General features: G+C 38.0%; 1 protein-coding gene across 3 annotated transcripts in view; it reads right to left on the bottom strand.

The window, feature by feature from the left end:
* The window catches only part of ICE2 (interactor of little elongation complex ELL subunit 2), a 66,922-nt gene extending 49,831 nt beyond the window's left edge, over positions 1-17,091 (bottom strand). Inside the window, exons 1-5 of one of the 3 annotated variants that reach the window (XM_040226658.1) lie at positions 16,947-17,091; positions 15,916-16,047; positions 13,169-13,273; positions 4,868-5,141; positions 3,849-3,968 (exon numbers count right to left, since the gene is read on the bottom strand). In XM_040226658.1, the coding sequence (XP_040082592.1) occupies positions 3,849-3,968; positions 4,868-5,141; positions 13,169-13,273; positions 15,916-15,956 (540 nt within the window). In that variant the 5' untranslated portion in view covers positions 15,957-16,047; positions 16,947-17,091. The remainder of the gene's footprint in view (positions 1-3,848; positions 3,969-4,867; positions 5,142-13,168; positions 13,274-15,915; positions 16,048-16,946) is intronic. The other 2 variants (XM_040226660.1, XM_040226659.1) reach the window with 2 other exon arrangements.
* Positions 17,092-22,106: the final 5,015 nt, after the last annotated feature.

The raw sequence follows: 22,106 nt of genomic DNA on the forward strand, positions 1-22,106 counted from the left end.
TTTATAAAATTATTCCAACTAATGAATAAAAATAAGTGATGCAAACAGAATCTTATAATTTTGCAGACCAAGTGTATCAATGAATCCAGGCATTAAACATCAATAGCTCCTAACATCTCAAAATCAGACATTATGTGTCACTTGATTAAAGAATACACCACCATCTATATGTTCAATTTCTTTGGCAAGACTATAATTCTGATCAAGTTTTGGATCCAGGTGACAATTTCTAAGAAATATAGAGCAAAAAGGAACATGTTGAGGATTATTATGAATATGTAATTATCAAAATCTAGACTGTAGGAAACTCTATAGGTCAAATGATCCAGGTTCTTGATAAGATAAAGGGAAAAAAAAATATGGGGGGTAACTTGTACATTAAAAGAAACTTTTATCAGGTAAAGGAAAAAATTTCCAATGTCTACAGTAGTTTCCTTTATCCAGGGGGGATATACTCTAAGACACTCAGTGGACGTCTGAAATCATGGGTAAAACCAAATATCATTTTCTATCCATATATATCTATGATAAATTTAAAAATTAGGCACAGTAAGAGACTAAAAACAATAAAAACAGAATTATATGATATTGTAATAAGTTATGTGCATGTGGCCTCTGCCTTCAAAATATCTTACAAAATCAAGGTCTCTTCAGTCTTAACTAAGCACTGCAGCTGTAACTTTGGCAGTTTGAGGTGGGGCAACAAAACACAAATTTATTTTTCGTTCGTTATAATTTCATGGATAGAAGATTCGTTTCTGATGTAAATTTTAGCAACTGCAGCATATGATTTTTGTTCTCTCCTTACTAAGTTGAGAACTTTCACCTTTTTACTTAAAGGAAACACTCTGTGGCTTCTTTATGATATACCCAAATTGCCAGTGTCACTACGCTGGCACTACTGGGCTGTTATCAAGCAAAGTAAGGGTGACTTGAACACAAGCACTGTGTTACCTCAACGGTCATCTGATAACCAAGGTGGTTACTAAGAGACTCATGGGTGGGAGATGCTAGACAAAAGGACGATTCACATTCCAGGTGGGCTGAAGCAGGATGCTGAGAAAGTTCATCGTGCTACTCAAAATGATATGTGATGAATTATTTCTGCAATTTTCCATTCATGGATAACTGAAACTGAGGAAAGTGAAACTGCGTTGAAGGAGGGACTACTATCAGTTCAGTTCAGTTCAGTTGCTCAGTCGTGTCCGACTCTTTGTGACCCCATGAATCGTAGCACACCAGGCCTCCCTGTCCAGCACCAACTCCTGGAGTTCACTCAGACTCACGCCTATCGAGTCAGGGATGCCTTCCAGCCATCTCATCCTCTGTCGTCCCGTTCTCCTCCTGCCCCCAATCCCTCCCAGCATCAGAGTCTTTTCCAATGAGTCAACTCTTCGCATGAGGTGGCCAAAGTATTGGAGCTTCAGCTTTAGCATCATTCCTTCCAAAGAAATCCCAGGGCTGATCTCCTTCAGAATGGACTGGTTGGATCTCCTTGCAGTCCAAGGGACTCTCAAGAGTCTTCTCCAACACCACAGTTCAAAAGCATCAATTCTTTGGTGCTCAGCTTTCTTCACATACAAGTTATAAAACTTTTGTATTTAGAATATTCAAAAAACTCCCACAGATTAGTAACAAAAAGGGAAAATACTATAGAATAAAGGGAAAAACCTGAACAATCAATTCACAAGAAATGACCAAAAGACACATGAAAAGATATACAGTCTTTTGTACAGAGCACCCTATGAAAATATGGAGTAAAAACTTCTCAAAATCTGATGGGTAGAATGTAAAGTGGCATAACCAGTTTGGAAAACAGTCTAACATTATCTACTGAAGTTGAAGATGTGCCTATTCTATACCCACAGTTTCATTCCTAATCATATATCCAGTAAAAATGTGTACACATGTGCATGAAGAGACATGTATGACAATTTTCACAGGGGCACTGGCCTTGCATAGCTCAAATCTAGAAACAGTCCCAATTTTAAAAAATTTATTTATTTTTTAATTGAAGGATAATTGCTTTACAGAATTTTGTTGTTTTCTGGAAAACCTCAATATGAATCAGCCATAGGTATATATATATCCTCTGCCTTTTGAGCCTCCCTCCTATCTCCCTCCCCATCCCACCCATCTAGGTTGATACAGAGCCCCTGTTTGAGTTTCCTATTGGCTATCTATTTTATATGTGGTAATGTAAGTTTCCACGTTACTTACTCTTTCCATACATCTCACCCTCTCCTCCCGTCTCCCCAAGTCTGTAACTCTATTCTCTGTACAAACAGCCCAAATTTTGATGAACAGAATAAACTATTTATGTGCATTCGTAAATGTACAGAAATGAAAATGAATGAAATACAACTACACACATACATATACATGAAACTCACTAACATACTATTCAGTAAAGCAAGAATTCTGTTCACATAGTACAAAAGAAGGGACTCTCCAGGTGGTCCACTGGTTAAGAAAACACCTTGCAATGCAGGGTATGTGAGTTTGATCCCTAGACAGAGAACTAAGATCCCACAGGCCATGGAGAAACCAAGCTTACACGCCACACTCTGGAGCCTATGTGCCACAACTAGAGAGTCTGTGCCCTGCCATGAAAGATCCCACATGACACAACAGAGATCCCATGTGCCACAACTAAGACTCAATGCAGCCAGATATATAAATACATAAATACTTAAAAAATAATAATAATTCACATAAAATTTAAAAACAGACAAAAGAAAGCCTGAACGACCAAAAAAAAATTTTTTTAAGGCATGGAAATTATCAAACCAGTCACTTGGTACAGTGATTATTTCTTACAAGGGAAAACATTATTTAGGAGGGATACACGGAGGGCTTCCAGGTTAATGGTAACATTTTATTTCTTGACTTGGAAGAGTCACAAAGGTGTTCAATATATAATTATTTGTTGGAAAGCTACATATATTTGTTCTAAATACTTTTCCATAGGTACATTTCATAGCATAAAATTAAAATTTGAAAACAATAAAAAATTAGTTAAGTATCAGTGGGTCTTTGGGGTGAGATATAAAACGTAACAAGACAATGTGCTGACAAGTCAATCTGGGTAAAATGACTTAAAGCTGATTGCTAGCTATCAAATAATGTACTTTGTTAATAAACATGTTTATTTTATAAAAGTGGTAAAAAAAACCCTTAAAATCTACATCTTAACCATTTTTAAGTGTAGAGTTCAATACTATTAAGTGTATCACATTGATTTGTACAGAGACTAGTTTTAAAGGCTTAAAAATAATTCAGACTGGGGTTGATATTTCTAGATGAATACTACAACTCTAAATTTTTACTATGTCCACAAATGATGGGAAGTTGCAAGGCAGAGCGATTTACATGCTTTTTTTTTTTTGCTAATATATCTGCATGAATAATTTAAATATAATAAAAAAATTATCTGATGAAATTTATCATCTGGTGGCTGTTTACCATGAGGATAGTGTTCGCAAATTTATGACTCAGTTCTAAAGGATCATTCAGATTTTTAAGGACTAAGATAACTCCTTAAACCCCATTCTCTCATAAGGCAAATCAGTTCATCACATCAAATCATCTATATGAGTAAAATACAACTCAAATACAGTAGCTAGATCATTAAAAGAAAATATATGAATATACTGTAGTGTCTGATTTTGAGATGTTATTATTTCTAGTATTTCCATCACTTAAATACATGATGAATAAAAGACCTATATACAATTTGGTCTCTAATTTGACAACATTAATATATACTTTTGGAAAATCATCACACATTTTAAAATGCTGCTATTGCCTATCACTTGGCAGCTTGAATAAATGTGATTTTTCTTTACCTCTGTGAAGAGACGAGCATTGTCAGAAAGCATACTATAATCCTGGGCACATTTCTTTGCAGAATTCTGCAAAAATTTTAGGAATTCTGTAACTTCTTCACTTACATGTTTTTTCATTTCCTGATTTTGAAAAAAAAAAAAGAGACATATCTTGGAATAAGACGCCTGGTTAAAAACAATCACTTCTCAATCACTGCATTAATAATTTGAACTTAAATTATCATATCCAAAGCAGAAATCACAAAACAGTTAACTGTGCAAAAAGAGAAAAGCTGATGACTAACACTACAATCAGAAATCAATACATTAATTTAATAAAATGTTCTGAATTAACATAAAAAGGAACAATCAAATGGAAAAATAAGCACACACATGAATAGGCAGGTTACAAAACAAGAATTAGAAATGGCTTATAAACACATGCAAAGTGTTTATTTTCATTAGTAACCACTATGCTATAAAGCAAGAGATTGCTATTTTTCCCCATATGTTCAGTATTAGTGAAGATATTCTGGAAAAACCTTTGTACAATAGTGGTACATACAAATTGGTTTAAAATTATTGCAGAACGATTTGCTCAGCTATAACTGCAGCTCAAAGCCTTAAGAACATGTATAGTTTTTCACCTGGTAATTATATTTCTAAGAATTTATCTCAAGGAAATGATCACAGATATGAACAATGAGTTTGCAACAGTTATGTTCAACACAGCAACACATAACTGAGAATTCGGAAACTACTTAACTAAAGTAATAATTACACAAAAATTTTAAAGTGACTCAAGGTAAAGTTCTACTACTAGTACTTAACGTGAACTAGGGTGAAATATACTCGGAACTAGAGCAAAATGCCTTAACTATAATAAAGAACAAATTAAAGCATTAATATTCTGTCAATTAAATTCCTTTTATTTTAAATTTTTATTAATAATATTTATTGTACCTAAAAAGAAAAGCAAATTTAAAATACTTCCTAACTTTTAAATATTTTTTATGGAAGCTGAAGAACAGAATACATACCAAGTACTGCAAGTAGTCATTTTTATTTATTCCAACAGTTTTGGAATTTGCAGGGACTTTTGCATATTTAACCAATAAATCCACATAATTTCTCTGTTCTCTCTGTGAGAAACGAGAGAAACGAGGATAAGGAACTCTTGGTTTTGGAAGAAGAACCATTCCCACTGTGGTTTTAACTTTTTCCTTTGCTTGAGCTGCTGAATTAACCGTCGAATTAACCGTCGGCTCATTTTCTACAGAACCTGCTGAGGCATTCAAACTTTCTCCTATACGTCTGGAAAAAAAAATAAAGTTTACAAATATGTGCTTTTCACAAGAAGATTACTATCATGAAACTTCATGACTGTCAATCACCATGGAGAATATAGAGTGATTAACAGACTAAATTCTGAATTATTCTCTAACTCTGCCACCTGCATTTTGATATTTAGTCATTTAGTATGAATTAAGTATTCTGTAGGATAGGATCATATCACAAGTCTACCTTCAATTATCTGATGGAGAGGAAGAGGCATATCCTTAAACAAATTATTCAGTTTGCAAGTTTCTCCCCGTTATTGAAGAGCGGTTAATCACTCCTGCCAATTATATATGCGGGTATTTTGGATTTACATTTTATTACAATGCAAGTTGCTTTTTAGTACTTAAATTCTTCAATAAGGTATATCAGTTAACGTAGTGAACAAAAGCCAGAAGGAACAGGATAGGATGAGGTCACAATCTTGCAGTTCACAAATTCATTGAGATTCTAAATTTTCTGGTTTCCTCTGCATTTATTATGTCAAGAATTAAAAAGAGTCTGAACACTGTGTGGATATATTCTGTGGAAGCAATAGTTGTTTGAAAAAAGTTGCATAATCCTCTATCACTCATGCACATGGCTAAGTCGATCAAAATGTCTTGTATGAATACAGGAAATCTTGGCATATCTATAGTGAAATGCACTAGAGAAAAAATAGTGAGTAGCTAGAGAACCTGTTACCATATTTATTTCTAAAATGCTACCCCCAATTAAAAAAAAAAAATCACCTTATTAACCCAGTTAAGGTACATGAACACAAATTTCTTACCTGGTACATACTCTGTCTCTGTTAATGGCTATTCAGTGTTATAATCTACATTTTTCATAAGAGTCTTAAATTACACACACAAAACTACGTTTTCTTAGCCTCTGCAACTTTAATTTCCACCACAGTAATTGTACCCTATGATTTGGTTCCCAACTAAACAACAATAACCAAAAGGAAGGGAAAGTAATGAAAGAATGAGTGTCTGCCGATTCCTTCTTCATTCCTCCACTCACTAGTATTTACTCTGAGTGACTACCACGTGCCAGCCCCATGCTAGGTAGTAGACACACAACCATACAACCAACACCAAGCACGGTAAGTCTCTACTCTCTGGTATTTTATAATCAAGTGGATCAGGCAAATGAATGGGGAAGAAACAGAAGTAAATATGTACATCAATGTAACGTGACTATGGAGACCTCAGGTTTCCAAACTGAACATACTGACTAGGTGACTAGGGAGAATCCTAAGGATATGGAAACCAGGGATTAAGAGAAAGAAAGGGGAGGGGAAAGAAATATCCAGAGCAATGATTCTCCATCTAACAGTATTAACCCTCAGAGCATTCTGGAATCCTGTGCATGTATCTGGCTTGTCCCAAAATAGAAGAACAGAAGGCATTTAGAGGTCAGGAATACTAGATTTTTATGTGTGGTAGTGTCCTGCACAACATTCAGAGGTCATTTCAAACTTTCCCTTCTCATATACAAATAACTGTGGTCTGTTATTATTACTGTATTATTATTATTTATCCAGCAATAAATTTTACTATTTTTATGCTTTTTGGGGGATATAGTTTATCTTAAATCCAATTTTATTCACGTTAGCTGGTACATCTGACTGCTTCATTAAATCTTCTAGTGCAGTAGCATCTACTATAGTACATGATAAAAATGACTTTCCTTTTATTTCACATTTATATAAAGCATTAAAGTATTATGTCTGTGGCTACTAGTATCTATGAATTTCAATTCACAGCAAAGAGGTGTCTTATTTCTTATTAACATTTGTCATGCAAAGTAGAAGAGTTTCAGCCTTGTAAGTCTGAGAATTACCAATATCAGTGTCTGGATGAAGGGTGAGACAAACCCCATCTAAAACTACCACTAAAGTGTTTTAGATCACCTTTAAAAAACTAGAATAAATATGGTAAAAATTTCAAAATTCTTTTAAAAAAAGACTGAGTCCCCTCTATAAGCAAAATATTCAAGACTACTCTTTTAGAACTAAACTCTGTATAGAAAACTAATCAAGAGAGCAGGTTAGTGAACAGAAAAAGAATATTGGAAATTAAAATTAGGATGCTTAGGTTGACTCTGAAAATAATAGAGGTGAAGACATACTTAGCTACTAAAATTTCTCCAATAACTGTATAAAAAATAAGCATATTTTAGGTTAACAAAATGAATATTAACTGCTGATCTTGGGGAAAATGTATTACAGCAAATTGATTTCTCACTAGAAAATGTCTTGAGAGCTATTCAAACCTAACAGTATTGTGTCCGCAACTCTTAACAATACTGCTTCACAGCTGTCTCTCTGAATATGAGAACATGTCTGTCCTTGTGGCACAAACTGGCAAATTTAATTAAGCTGCTGCAGCAACAAGATGCTGACTCAGATATGCCAGCGTAGGAATGTCAAGAAATTCTAGCAGTTTAAATTGGCTACATTCAGCAAAGAATGAAATGGCAGTGCATCAAGATCATTTCTGTGTGCAATGCTGTCAAAATCTTCATCGGGGCGCAAGCCAAAAGCATCCGACAGGGTTTCTCTATCCACATTTACAGCATTATATTTAATATAAGTTGATAGTTTGAAGTTTTCTTCCTTCATTTTGTCAACTACCCATTCTCCTTTTTTACTTAAGTTTCTATGGAAAAAAGGCAGAATTCAAAACTTTTTGCTTCCTATGCTTTAAAGTCTCCTGGATTGGATAGCTTCTTTAAGTAGCATTTGGAAATGGTACTTCTAGCTCCCATCTCAAGTCTACCTGTACCCACTGAATTTGATTTACTTATGTACATTAAACATGTTAAAATTTTTTCTTTTTTTGTATTTGAAGCTACTTTCCCTTTTGCTACCTTAAAACTCAGTTATAAATATCTATAACCAGAAACTAATTTTTTAAAAGGCAAATTTTTACCTTTTATTAGATGGAGAAGGTTTGAATAAAAACCTCATGTTGTTGAAAGTAGCATAAACAGAGGTATCACTATTTTCCCAAATATGTTATTTATAGAACATAAAAAATTGCAAAATTAGGGCTAATAAATGTATATTCTTTCTAGTTTTTTCCATCAAGAAAACTGGTAATTAAATATAGTCTGAAAATTCATTCTTACTATAAGAAAAAAAAGATTTTAGGAGTTAAGTGTACTCAGTTTCCAGTAATATGTCCTCTCCTTTACATATTTCAGACTATAACCCACATTTGGGATATGCTGAATAGAACCAGATTGACAATCATAAAATATTTAAGAAGCAGCAGCAGAATGAATAAGACTAATAATACCGGAAATTTTTAGTCTGGAAAGATGAGGCTTAGATAAAAGTTAATAGAAGTGAGGTTTTTTTTTAAGAGTAAAGATATATGTGCACTAAATCTCAGGACATGAGTATGGGTAGGCATTCTTTGATTCAAATAAACAAAGGCAGTTGTTTACCTGGTAATAAGTTTTAAGAAGTTAGTTATCTCCAAGAAGTGGTACAAGTTAGATAACAGAAATAGCTTCTGAAAAATATTCATAGATGCACACTGATAAGGAATTTACGGTCTTAACCGTTTGTAGTTGATACTTGCAAAGACAATAATTATGCACTTTGGCAAGAAATGTTGCTCCTGAAACTTCCTCTTTAAAGCAGTTCTGAAAATGTCTTATTAATACAATTTCTGCTTGCCTTTATTTGAACTTATCTGTTTATCTGATGGAATCAAAAAAGGACTTCTTTAATGTTTTTAATGGCAATCTGGCAATATCTATAAAAATTAAAATTACACATGCATCTTCCCCTCATAGGAACTTATCCTTATACCAGCACGTATATAAAAAGGATGCTCACTGTTTTGTAATAGTAAAGGAATGAAAACAGCCTAAATGAATATCAGTGGTAGTAATGGTTCTATGAAGACCTACAAGACCTTTTAGAACTGACACCCAAAAAAGATGTCCTTTTCATTATAGGGGACTGGAATGCAAAAGTAGGAAGTCAAGAAACACCTGGAGTAACACACAAATTTGGCCTTGGAATATGGAATGAAGCAGGGCAAAGACTAATAGAGTTTTGCCAAGAAAATGCACTGGTCACAGCAGACACCCTCTTCCAACAACACAAGAGAAGACTCTACACATGGACATCACCAGATGGTCAACACCGAAATCAGACTGATTATATTCCTTGCAGCCAAAGATGGAGAAGCTCTATACAGTCAACAAAAACAAGACCAGGAGCTGACTGTGGCTCAGATCATGAACTCCTTATTGCCAAATTCAGACTCAAATTGAAGAAACTAGGGAAAACCGCTAGACTATTCAGGTATGACCTAAATCAAATCCCTTATGATTATACAGTGGAAGTGAGAAATAGATTTAAGGGCCTAGATCTGATAGATAGAGTGCCTGATGAACTAGGGAATAAGGTTCGTGACACTGTACAGGAGACAGGGATCAAGACCATCCCCATGGAAAAGAAATGCAAAAAAGCAAAATGGCTGTCTGGGGAAGCCTTACAAATAGCTGTGAAAAGAAGAGAGGCGAAAGCAAAGGAGAAAAGGAAAGATATATTCATTTGAATGCAGAGTTCCAAAGAATAGCAAGGAGAGATAAGAAAGCCTTCTTCAGCGATCAATGCAAAGAAATAGAGGAAAACAACAGAATGGGAAAGACTAGAGATCTCTTCAAGAAAATCAGAGATACCAAGAGAACATTTCATGCAAAGATGGGCTCGATAAAGGACAGAAATGGTATGGCCCTAACAGAAGCAGAAGATATTAAGAAGAGGTGGCAAGAATACAGAGAAGAACTGTACAAAAAAGATCTTCACAACCCGGATAATCACGATGGTGTGATCACTCATCTAGAGCCAGACATCCTGGAATGTGAACTCAAGTGGGCCTTAGAAAGCATCACTACAAACAAAGCTAGTGGAGGTGATGGAATTCCAGTGGAGCTATTTCAAATCCTGAAAGATGATGCTGTGAAAGTGCTGCACTCAATATGCCAGCAAATTTGGAAAACTCAGCAGTGGCCACAGGACTGGAAAAGGTCAGTTTTCATTCCAATCCCAAAGAAAGGCAATGCCAAAGAATGCTCAAACTACCGCACAATTGCACTCATCTTACATGCTAGTAAAGTAATGCTCAAAATTCTCCAAGCCAGGCTTCAGTTAATACATGAACCGTGAACTTCCTGATGTTCAAACTGGTTTTAGAAAAGGCAGAGGAATCAGAGATCAAATTGCCAACATCCGCTGGATCATCAAATAAGCAAGAGAGTTCCAGAAAAAGATCTATTTCTGCTTTATTGACTATGCCAAAGCCTTTGACTGTGTGGATCACAATCAACTGTGGAAAATTCTGAAAGAGATGGAAATACCAGACCACCTGACCTGCCCCTTGAGAAATCTGTATGCAGGTCAGGAAGCAACAGTTAGAACTGGACATGGAACAACAGACTGGTTCCAAATAGGAAAAGGAGTGCGTCGAGGCTGTATATTGTCACCCTGCTTATTTAACTTATATGCAGAATACATCATGAGAAACGCTGGACTGGAAGAAACACAAGCTGGAATCAAGATTGCCGGGAGAAATATCAATCACCTCAGATATGCAGATGACACCACCCTTATGGCAGAAAGTGAAGAGGAACTAAAAAGCCTCTTGATGAAAGTGAAAGAGGAGAGTGAAAAGGTTGGCTTAAAGTTCAACATTCAGAATACGAAGATCATGGCATCTGGTTCCATCACTTCACGGGAAATAGATGGGCAAACAGTGGAAACAGTGTCAGACTTTATTTTGGGGGGCTCCAAAATCACTGCAGATGGTGATTGCAGCCATGAAATTAAAAGACGCTTACTCCTTGGAAGAAAAGTTATGACCAACCTAGACAGCATATTCAAAAGCAGAGACATTACTTTGCCGACTAAGGTCCGTCTAGTCAAGGCAATGGTTTTTCCAGTGGTCATGTATGGATGTGAGAGTTGGACTGTGAAGAAGGCTGAGCGCCGAAGAACTGATGCTTTTGAACTGTGGTGTTGGAGAAGAGTCTTGAGAGTCCCTTAGACTGCAAGGAGATCCAACCAGTCCATTCTTAAGGGGATCAACCCGGGGATTTCTTTGCAAAGAGTAATGCTAAAGCTGAAACTCCAGTACTTTGGCCACCTCATGCGAAGAGTTGACTCATTGGAAAAGACTCTGATGCTGGGAAGGATTTGGGGCAGGAGGAGAAGGGGACGACCAAGGATGAGATGCTGGATGGCATCACTGACTCGATGGATGTGAGTCTGAGTGAACTCTGGGAGTTGGTGATGGACAGGGAGGCATGGCGTGCTGCGATTCACGGGGTCGCAAAGAATCGGACACGACTGAGTGACTGAACTGAACTGAATGAATTGATTCCACTAAGATATACCACAGTCACCAGAAAACTAGGAGGAAAATTAGAGAGTGAGATATCTCCATAGAAAATAGCTCATTATCTTTAGAGGAGTAGTTTTAACAGCCTAGTGAGGGTAGGAGACAGATCATAGAGAGATGTTCAGTGACAGCAAGTGCAATGGTATGTGCAGTAAAGGGAAGGTGTTTTTCCCCCCTCCCCCCATTGTGTTTCTCAAATAGATGCTCCAAATCTGTCTTTTGGCTGAAGCTTTAATCCATTTAAATTCATTTTTTGTAATGTTATCTTGTTAACTGTTTTCTGTAGGTCTTATAGCTTTTTTGTCCCTCATGTCCTCCCAGCAAGCATTTACAAGTACAAAGAAGTCTAAGTACAAACGAGAGAAGAGGTAACAAACTAAGAGGGATTGTGAAATTCAGGGATTGAAACAGGACAAACTTGAGCACGCTTAAATACTGATCAAGAGAGAACAAAGAGGGAACAAAGACCTGATGGTCTAGTGGTTAGGACTTAGCTTCCACTGTAGGGGGCACTGGTTTGATCCCTGGTTGAAGAACTAAGATCATGCAAGTTTGCAGTACTTGATCGAAGTGCCTCCAACCCAAAAACAAAAGAGAGAGAGAAGTGAGAGTAACAGAGGATGCTAATTGACAGGATACTGAAAAAGTGGAAAAGATGGGGTCCCATTCCATGCAGAGAGTGGAAATATGTTTCCTCCATTCCAAAAGGAGTGGAGAAAGATGAAAGTAAACACTGAGCTCTCCTAGGGGAGCTCCTCAATTCTTCATCTGGCATATTATCGTTTCTTTCTAGTAAACTTCATGACTCAGTTTTAAGATTCATCCACAATAGAGTAGAAGCAGCCAATCACAAAGGAAAGAAGAGCTGTTATAGGCAGGTAAGCAGTGAGAAGGGGAAATTATTACTGTCACAATACACATTTTCATACCAGAAATTTGGTGGTATGAAATCTATGGCAATTTGGTGGTATCTATTAAAATATAAAGTGTTTATAGTATCCACCCAAATAATTCAATTTCTATAAATTTATCTTATAGAAATAGTTAGAAGAAATTTATAAATGTTACTGCTTAAAACTGCACACTGTACAATGTAAAACTAACTAAAAAGTATCTCTGTAAAGTAATATGCAGCCATAAGAAGACTGAGATAATGTAGGGGCACAAAATACCTAAAGTATTATGTTAAATGAAAAAACCAAATTGCAAGAGTTTTATAGTGTTTATAGTATTTATAGTGTGATTTCCACCCCCTACTCCCCCTCTTTTTTGGGCCACATACCGCATGGCTTGTTTCCTGACAAGGGATTGAACCCAGGCCCTCAGCAGTGAAAGCACAGAGTCCTAATCACTGGATATCCAGGGAACTACCCCCATTTTAATATGCATCTGTTCATGTGTAGAGAAAGGTCTTAAAAGATATTACATATGTACATCAAAGAGTGGTCTTTTGAGGATACTAAGTTCTATTTTCTAATTTTTACATTTCTATAATTCAAATGTTTCATAGTGGATATAGACAGGTAGATATAAAACTTCAAGTATCAGAAAAATATCAAATACGGATATAAATAACCAAATAAATAAGCATATTACCTGCTGGATAAAATACATAGTTCTTTTAAACTTGGAGCCATGGACTGATCTTTATAATTTTCTCGAGAAAAAAACGTCTTAAGACCATTTTTTGGTGAAACATCCCTGAAAAACAAAGTAATTTACTTGGATTTGACAACTGAAATATCAGGCTAGATTAACAAGCAATTACAACTGCAATTTAAAACCTCATGTCCCCAACCTCTCCTTTCCCAGAAAATCACCTCTTAATATTTTAACTTCATGCAGCCATGAAATTAAAAGATGCTTACTCCTTGGAAGCAAAGTTATGACCAACCTAGATAGCATATTCAAAAGCAGAGATATTACTTTGCCAACAAAGGTCCACCTAGCCAAGGCTATGGTTTTTCCAGTGGTCATGTATGGATGTGAGAGTTGGACTGTGAAGAAAGCTGAGCGCCAAAGAATTGATGCTTTTCAACTGTGGTGCTGGAGAAGACTCTTGAGAGTCCCTTGGACTGCAAGGAGATCCAACCAGTCCATCCTAAAGGAGATCAGTCCTGGGTGTTCTTTGGAAGGACTGATGCTAAAGCTGAAACTCCAATACTTTGGCCACCTCATGCGGAGAGTTAATTCATTGGAAAAGACCCTGATGCTGGGAGGGATTGGGGGCAGGAGGAGAAGGGGACGACCAAGGACGAGATGGCTGGATGGCATCACCGACTCGATGGACATGAATTTGAGTGAACTCCGGGAGTTGGTGATGGACAGGGAGGTCTGGCGTGCTGTGGTTCATGGGGTTGCAAAGAGCTGGACATGACTGAGCGACTGAACTGAACTGAACCAGATGTGTGAGTTTAGATGTTTTATTTCTTGTATAGTTTTTAAGCTAGGCCCATTCTGAAATTCTCCAATTTCAATAATCAGCCTTGTTTTTTCCTTTAGTACTCATCTTAGGCTCTGTGGCATAACATTGAGATGTTTGACTGCTCAAGGAAAATGCTTCTCAACTTATTTTTGCCTCATTCACTATTGTGCTCGGCCAAAAAACACTACAAAGACTGATTATCCAACTATTTTTGTTTACTTGGCAAATGTGATCAATAGTGTGCCTCTACTAAAGTCACCTGTAAGGTCATATATGATTTTCCATATTGGAATTAATTTACAGACTAACATACTGTTGTCAAAGCTTTCCATCTAGTAAGCATCAAATAAATGCTGGTTGAAGGAAACAATTTAAAAATTAAATACACTGAGACCCATTAATCTAGAGAGGCCAAAAATTATTAGGATTCTATAGAAAAGGACAGTTCCAAGGTCTATAATGCAATGCAAAGGCCCTGAACCACACTTGGTTTCACAATGTCACGGTATAGAAGAGCATCTGTGTTGCATTTGAACATATTCTTTATAGCAAGAAACATAAACGAGCATATCTCTAGGAACTTACAACAGAACAATCTGATCAAATAGCACCTGCAGCTGGCCATTCCCAAAATGGGAAATTCTAGCATATTTGTGCCATATTCATTTCTATTTTTAAAGGTGTTTATCTAAAAAACAATGATTAATGTACAAACAATAAAATTTAAAAATCTTATTTGCTATACACCAGGGTAGTTTCTTATTACTTGCTATGGTACTGTATTTGTGACATCTCATTAAATTCTGAAATTTTTGCAAAACATACAAAAACAAAGTCACAGGCCCCAGGGATTGTGAGCTCCTTGGAGGAAGGGAGCACTGTTTGCAATAAGCAAGTACTTATTAAGCACATACTGATTTTATTTGATAAATCTGACATGTTACATTTTGTAAATTGAAGGTGTATAGCATGTTACTTCGATGACATTTCTATACTGTAATATGACTGCCAGTGAAGCAATATGAATTATATTACATCATTATACACAATATCATCATCTACATTATACTAGAATACATACTGATTGAATCTTTGAGTCAGGTGCTATCTTAGCTATCTTTGTTATCTCTTGTAACTTTTATAGTCTCCTCTGCTAGCCAACTCCTTCACTAGTATAGATGCTCAGTTAATGTGTGTTAAATTGACCTAAAGCAGCACATACATTAGATTTCTATTGCCAATATATTACTTAATAGAGTCCTTTATTTGGGATGGTCTCATACACTTCTAAAATAGTCTATGCATTTACATTATCACTTGATATAGATTCCAATATAAAAAAAAAGCTTGTCAATTCTTAAAGAAGGTCTATTACTTGTACAGATATGGGCTAGGTTCTTGAATACAAGAATATTCCAGTATCTCTCCTTCACTAAGACCAACAATAAATACAGGATGGACTTATACATAGAAACAATCTAAGTGCTGAATTATTGTCACTTTAAGAGAGAAGTACAGTCAAAGATAACTCAAATCTGCTCAGTAGGTGTAGATGAGAATCGTAAACTCTTAAGCCACTGAATTTGTCCTCTTGTTTCTTCCAGATCTCTTCAAGCCAGATACCCTCCTTTCCTAGTCACCAGACCCACTTCAATCTCGTCTCGTAGGTGCCTAGTCAGTCCTTCAGTTGTGTCCAACTCTTTAAGACCCCCATGGACTGCAGTCTGCCAATCTCTTCTGTCCCTGGAATTTTCCAGGTAAGAATACTGGAGCAGGTTGCTATTTCCTTCTCCAGGGAATCTTCCTGACCCAGGGACTGCACCTGTGTCTCCTGACTCCGTAGCTGAATTCTTTACAGTGGAGCCACCTGGAAAGCCCCTCAATCCACTTTAGGGGATTACAAACAGATGTAACTCACCAGTTCAACCTTGGTTCACCCATGGCCATCATGGAATTCATATTCCTAGATTTCTCCTTCACTCTAGTTCACAATTCTGCTGCCTGGCAGTGCACGCTCTTAAAGGAAGATTTCTCCAGAATTTGCACTGAACTGAGGAAAAACCAAAGATCAAGAACAAAATCAGGTGACTGGCGGGCCAGATACTATTAACTCAGATGAGGCAAGAACCTGTTCCTAACACCCTCATCCGACACAGAAAAAAAAAAAAAAAAAGAGCAGACAGATGAATATTTCCAAGGTCTTTGAGGAAAAACCGCCAAGCTGACACAGGATCAGTCCTCCATTTAACTTATTCCAGGAACTTCGCGAAAATAAAGTCGGAAACAGATTGGCGTTTTCATTGCTCACAGACTAAATCCCATTAGGGCACGGGATGTATCTCCTGACTCAGCCCCCTGCCCCGACTCCCTTACTGCCAAAATAAATCATGCTTCCACCTTCCCAAAGATAATTATGGGGCAAATTCTGGCGAGCGACGAAGGGCAGACGCTCTGGATATCAAGAACCTTTCAAACAGAACCTCACTTTTGCGAAGACTGAGGTCTAGATAACTTAAGTGGCATTTATCGCGATCAAGAAGAGGAATCACTAGCACTACAAATCTGGTCTGAACATCAACACTCCAAGTTCGGTGCATCTCCTGACACCCTGTGCGTACAGATAAGAGTTTGTGAGCAACGCAAATGCTAGGGTCTCTCCCTCAGTAACGGACGGGCCTCACCTGTTCCTTCTGAACCCAACTTCCACACTTTTGCCCGGAGAGGGGCTGGGGCGAGAGAGCCGAGGAAGACTAGGGGAAAGGGAACCAAAGGAGAAACAAGGTTCCAGGGAGGTAAGAAATCGGCCAGCAAAGCCGGAGAATAGGTCTGCGCTAGCGTCTGCTGTGCAGGCTCCCGGCACGGCCGACGGGCCGCCATGTTCCTCCTCCCGACTCTCACGAGCGCTCCCTCCCCACCGCGTCTCCGTCACGAAGCTGCCTTGCCGCCCACCTCGTGGTCCGCGGTTGCTCTGGCCCAGACAGCGACCCCCACGAAACAAAAACACACCCCGCCACCCGTCTCCTTTCTCTCACGCGCGCGCCCTAGGAAGGCCTTATTTAAAGGACGCGGCGGCGCCGCCTCGACCCTGCGTGATGGCGTCACCAGTGACGCAGTGGGCGGGGCCCTCTCCAGGTCCCCAGACTCCTGGTAGTCTGCCCTGGAAGCTGGGACAGGATTTGCTGGACACTCGCTTGAGGGGCTGCTGCTGCTAAGTCGCTTCAGTCGTGTCCGACTCTGTGCGACCCCATAGACGGCAGCCCACCAGGCTCCCCCGTCCCTGGGATTCTCCAGGCAAGAATACTGGAGTGGGTTGCCATTTCCTTTTTCAGGCTGCATATTGTCCTAGAAAGTCCTCCACCTTGAGGGTATGGTAAATTGGAAGGAGGACAGGTGACAAGTACAGTACTGGAAATACCCAGACTTTGTGACTTTACTCAAGTGTCTTAACTGACTCATCAATAAAATAGAGAGATTGTGAGCACGTGTGTGTGAGCGTGGAGCGCCTATTCAGTAGTTTTTTGAGAGGATTAAATGCATTTTCCTATACTTCGAAAAGCACTACAACCATTAAGCTGTCTGTTTTTCTTGACTAGCAGCAACCTTTTACCAAGAAGGTTTGCTTGGTTACATCTCCCTTCCAGAGTATCACATGTGTACTGACGTGTCCCCTTATCTCTTTGGTTCCTTAGAGCTAAGAGGCGACTAAGTCCCTAAATAAAATTGAAACTCACAGCTCTCATGTTGTGTTTATTTCAGTGGAATGTGTGCACGTGCGCACACACACACACGCACACACGCACATTATAGATACTATGGGAACCCAATGAGGAGGGAACTCATTCTGACTGAGACAATTTAGAGACTACTTCAGAGAAGAAGTTTCATTTAGCTGGGTCTTGAAGGAGATCCAACCAGTCCATTCTGAAGGAGATCAGCCCTGGGATTTCTTTGCAAAGAATGGTGTTAAAGCTGAAACTCCAGTACTTTGGCCACCTCATGCGAAGAGTTGACTCATTGGAAAAGACTCTGATGCTGGGAGGGATTGGGGGCAGGAGGAGAAGGGGACGACAGAGGGTGAGATGGCTGGATGGCATCACTGACTCAATGGACGTGAGTCTGAGTGAACTCTGGGAGTTGGTGATGGACAGGGAGGCCTGGCGTGCTGCGATTCATGGGGCTACAGAGTCGGACACGACTGAGCGACTGAACTGAACTGAATTGAAGGACTACTAGGAGTTCACTGGATAAAGGGGCTGTGGTTTGGGGGATGTGAAGAGCACAGAAGTATGAAACAGTGTTGCATGTTGTGGGGAGAACAGCTACTGTATCACTGTGTTGGGGAAGTGAAGGCCATTAGATGGGGAAAATGGGGGGCCTAAGAGGGTCTTTATGCCATGCTAAAGAGTTTAGAACTTTGGACTTACTCTTTGAGTTACAGGGAAAACACGGGTGTGTGTGTGTGTGTGTTAGGGAAAACACAGTGTGTGTGTGTGTGTGAGTTATAGGGAAAACACGGGTGTGTGTGTGTGGGGTGTGGGTGTGGGTGTTAGGGAAAACACAGTGTGTGTGTGTGTGAGTTATAGGGAAAACATGGGTGTGTGTGGGGGGGTGGTGGGTGTGGGTGTGTGTGTTAGGGAAAACACAGTGTGTGTGTGTGTGTGTGAGTTATAGGGAAAACACGGTGTGTGTGTGTGTGGGGGGTGTGGGTGTGGGTGTGGGTGTGTGTGTTAGGGAAAACACAGTGTGTGTGAGTTATAGGGAAAACACGGTGTGTGTGTGTGTGTGTGTGTAAAACAGTTTTTAATTGAGGTGTAATCCATGTTCCATAAAATTTACTTCAGTTATTCACTGATTTTTAGTTAAATGCACAGCTATGCAACTATCAACACACCAAGTTTTAGAACATCTCCATTGCCCTGAGAAATCCTGTGTGCTCCTTTTCAGTTAATCTCTCTTCCCACCTTTGTCTCTGGCCAAACACTAAGCAGCTTCATAATTCTACAGACTTGCCTTTTCTGGATGCTTCAGATAAACAGAATTATACAGCATATAGTCTTTTGCATCTGGATTCTTTTCTCCTAGTAGATCATCCATTTTTGAGGGTCATCCATGTTGTAGCAAGTATTAGTAATTGTTTTGTTGCTAAATGGTAGCACATTTATATATATACCCATTTTGTTTATCCTGTCAACACAATGAATGTTAGATGATTCCCACTTTCTGGCTATTATGAGTTATCTTGGTATGAATGATTGTATACAAGTATTTGTGTGAAATTTGTGTTTTCATTTCCCTTGGGCAGATACATAGAAATAGAATTGTTGGGTTTTATGGTAAATTTGTGTTTGACTTTTTCAAAACACTGCCAAATGTTTTTCAAAGTGATTGTTCCATTTTATTCTGTGGATATTCAAGCAGAAGAAAGATTTTATTTCATTTTTGCTAAACTGAGAAATAAACTTATAAGTTGTATAAGAAACCAATTTCATTTTGAAAGAATTTTCAAGGGTAGTTACTCATTTTGAGTTTATAAATGGTTCAGTGGACCACAATTTCAAAAAGAACTTTAAAATGCAAGTACTTGGCTAAGTGAAGTTATCAGACTTGTTATGTGTATTTCTTCTTGTCAACCAAATCAAGATAGAGAAATGTGCAAGATCATCTTTTTTTTTTTTTTTAAATCAGTACCACCTTATTTTCCTACCCCTCAGCTAACAAGCTTCCTTTGCTTTATCTGGGATGAACTTGGCCATGAAGTGAAGCTGGTGACTACTTCACTCAGGGAATTTCTTCTTGCATTTACAATGATCCATAAGATATTTTCAAAGTGAGAATCCAGAAATAGCCCCCTAGCAAAGCTGTTTCAATCTAGTAATTGATTCAGAAACTAATGGAAGAAACGCTGTTGCCAATAGTAGTTTGTTCTAATTAGGCTTTTCAGCAATAAATGATACTTCAAGTGAGGAGGAATGATCATTACTCCTGAAAAGCCAGAGAAATGCTAGCTATGCTGCCAGAACAGAATGACTAAAGTATTCAAACTTTTCTATTCAGAAGATAATAGTTTCGAAGTATATTTTATTGGATTCTATATGAGATGGTCTCTGGGCTAAAATAAGACCCAGAATTAACTGTTCATTTGAATGCCAATCTTTTTTTTTTTTTAATTTTTAAAATTTGAAGTATAGTTGATTTAAAATGCTGTTACTTTCTAGGTTATCACAGATTTTGAATATAATTCTCTGTGCTATTCCATAGGACCCTGCTATTTATTTATTGATACACATAATAGTTTTTAACTGCTAATCCTAAACTCCTAATTTATTCCTCCCTATCCCCTTTCCTTTTTGGTAACCATAAGTTGGTTCTCTATGACTGTGAGTCTGTTTATATTTTGTAAATAAGTTCATTTGTACATTTTAGATTCATCATTTAAGTGTTACATATGGTATCTGTTTTTCTCTTTCTGACTTATTTCACTTAATACCACAGTCTCTAGGTTCATCCCTGTTGCTTCAAATGGCATTCTTTCATTCTCTTTTTTTTAATGGCTGAGTCCACCGTATGTGTGTACCACATCATCTTTATCCATTCCTCTGTCAAAGGAGAGAGATTTAGGTTGCTTCCATGTCTTGGCTATTGTAAATAGTGCTGCTATCTTTTTGAATTAGAATTTCCTCTGGATATTTGCCCAGGAGTGAGATTGCTGAATCACATGGAAACTCTATTTTTAGTTTTTTGGGTTTTTTTCAACCTCCATACTGTTTTCCACAGTGGTTGCACCAATTTCTCAGCAGTTTTTTTTTTTTTTTTTCTCCACATTCACTCCATGGATGCTAGTTATTTATAGGTAGCCCTTAACTATCCCTTGGACTGCAAGGAGATACAACCAGTCCATTCTAAAGGAGATCAGATCTGGGTGTTCTTTGGAAGGAATGATGCTAAAGCTGAAACTCCAGTACTTTGGCCACCTCATGTGAAGAGATGACTCACTGGAAAAGACCCTGATGCTGGGATGGATTGGGGGCAGGAGGAGAAGGGGACGACAGAGGGTGAGATGGCTGGATGGCATCACCAACTCAATGGACGTGAGTGTGAGTGAACTCTGGGAGTTGGTGATGGACAGGGAGGCCTGGCGTGCTGCGATTTATGGGGTCACAAAGAGTCGGACACGACTGAGCGACTGAACTGGACTGAACTATCCCACAGAGAGAAAGCAATGATAGCAGAAATAATTCCAAGTAGGATAACTAAATAAGTATTTGTCTTTAGAATACAATGTATATTTTATGGAAACAGTAAAGAAAGAATGGTAGGAGATAGATGTGAGACTTGTTAGGGGGATGAGACTTGTTATTGTAATTAACTGTGAGGGAGGCTAAAATTAATTTTTGTTCTGTAAGCAAAGAACAAGTCACAGTTGAAGTATCTTCTCCCCTACAAAGAAATCATTCTGGAATTAAAAATATTGTTTGTCTATCAGGCAGATAAATAACAAATGGATTACTGAGACATGACTGTATCTTACTAGCGTCAATATTTCCCCTCCAAAGGAGAAAAAAATCCAGAATCATAGTAAACACACAAAGACTTTTCTTAACTTCTTAATCATAGATAAATTACATTAGGAAAACAAGCTCACAACTGATGGTACAGGAAAAGGATAAAGTGGCTGTTAATCTAGCAAGAGGCTTCTGCCACTCTTGGATGTTTGGGTTTGCCTCCAGACAAACTGGGGATCCATCAGTGTCATTCATGATGTTTGTTATATTTCAATGACTTTGGGGATCATTTCAAATATTTATTTTACTAAGTGCAAGAGACGCTTAGGAATGTGGGTGGAGGAAAAGCCCAACTCAGTTTCCTTTAGTCTGACTTCAGTCTGACTTCCAAATATTTTATAATGTCAATGTCCTTGAGATTACTTTGAAAATAATTTATGATGAGGCTTTGCATCATTAAAATTATGTGATATTTAGCTGAAGTTAACTCTATTGGTTTACTCTTATCTGATCTACTCAAGAGAAGGGGCCAGGCTGGGATGGTACAATGAGAGACCAGGTAAAGTCAAATTTTTAAAAAGTCTTTGGCATCTTTAAAGCCTTTGGC

Source organism: Oryx dammah, unplaced genomic scaffold (assembly GCF_014754425.2).
Source record: "Oryx dammah isolate SB20612 unplaced genomic scaffold, SCBI_Odam_1.1 HiC_scaffold_26, whole genome shotgun sequence".
In the NCBI taxonomy this organism is placed as follows: Eukaryota; Metazoa; Chordata; class Mammalia; order Artiodactyla; family Bovidae; genus Oryx; species Oryx dammah.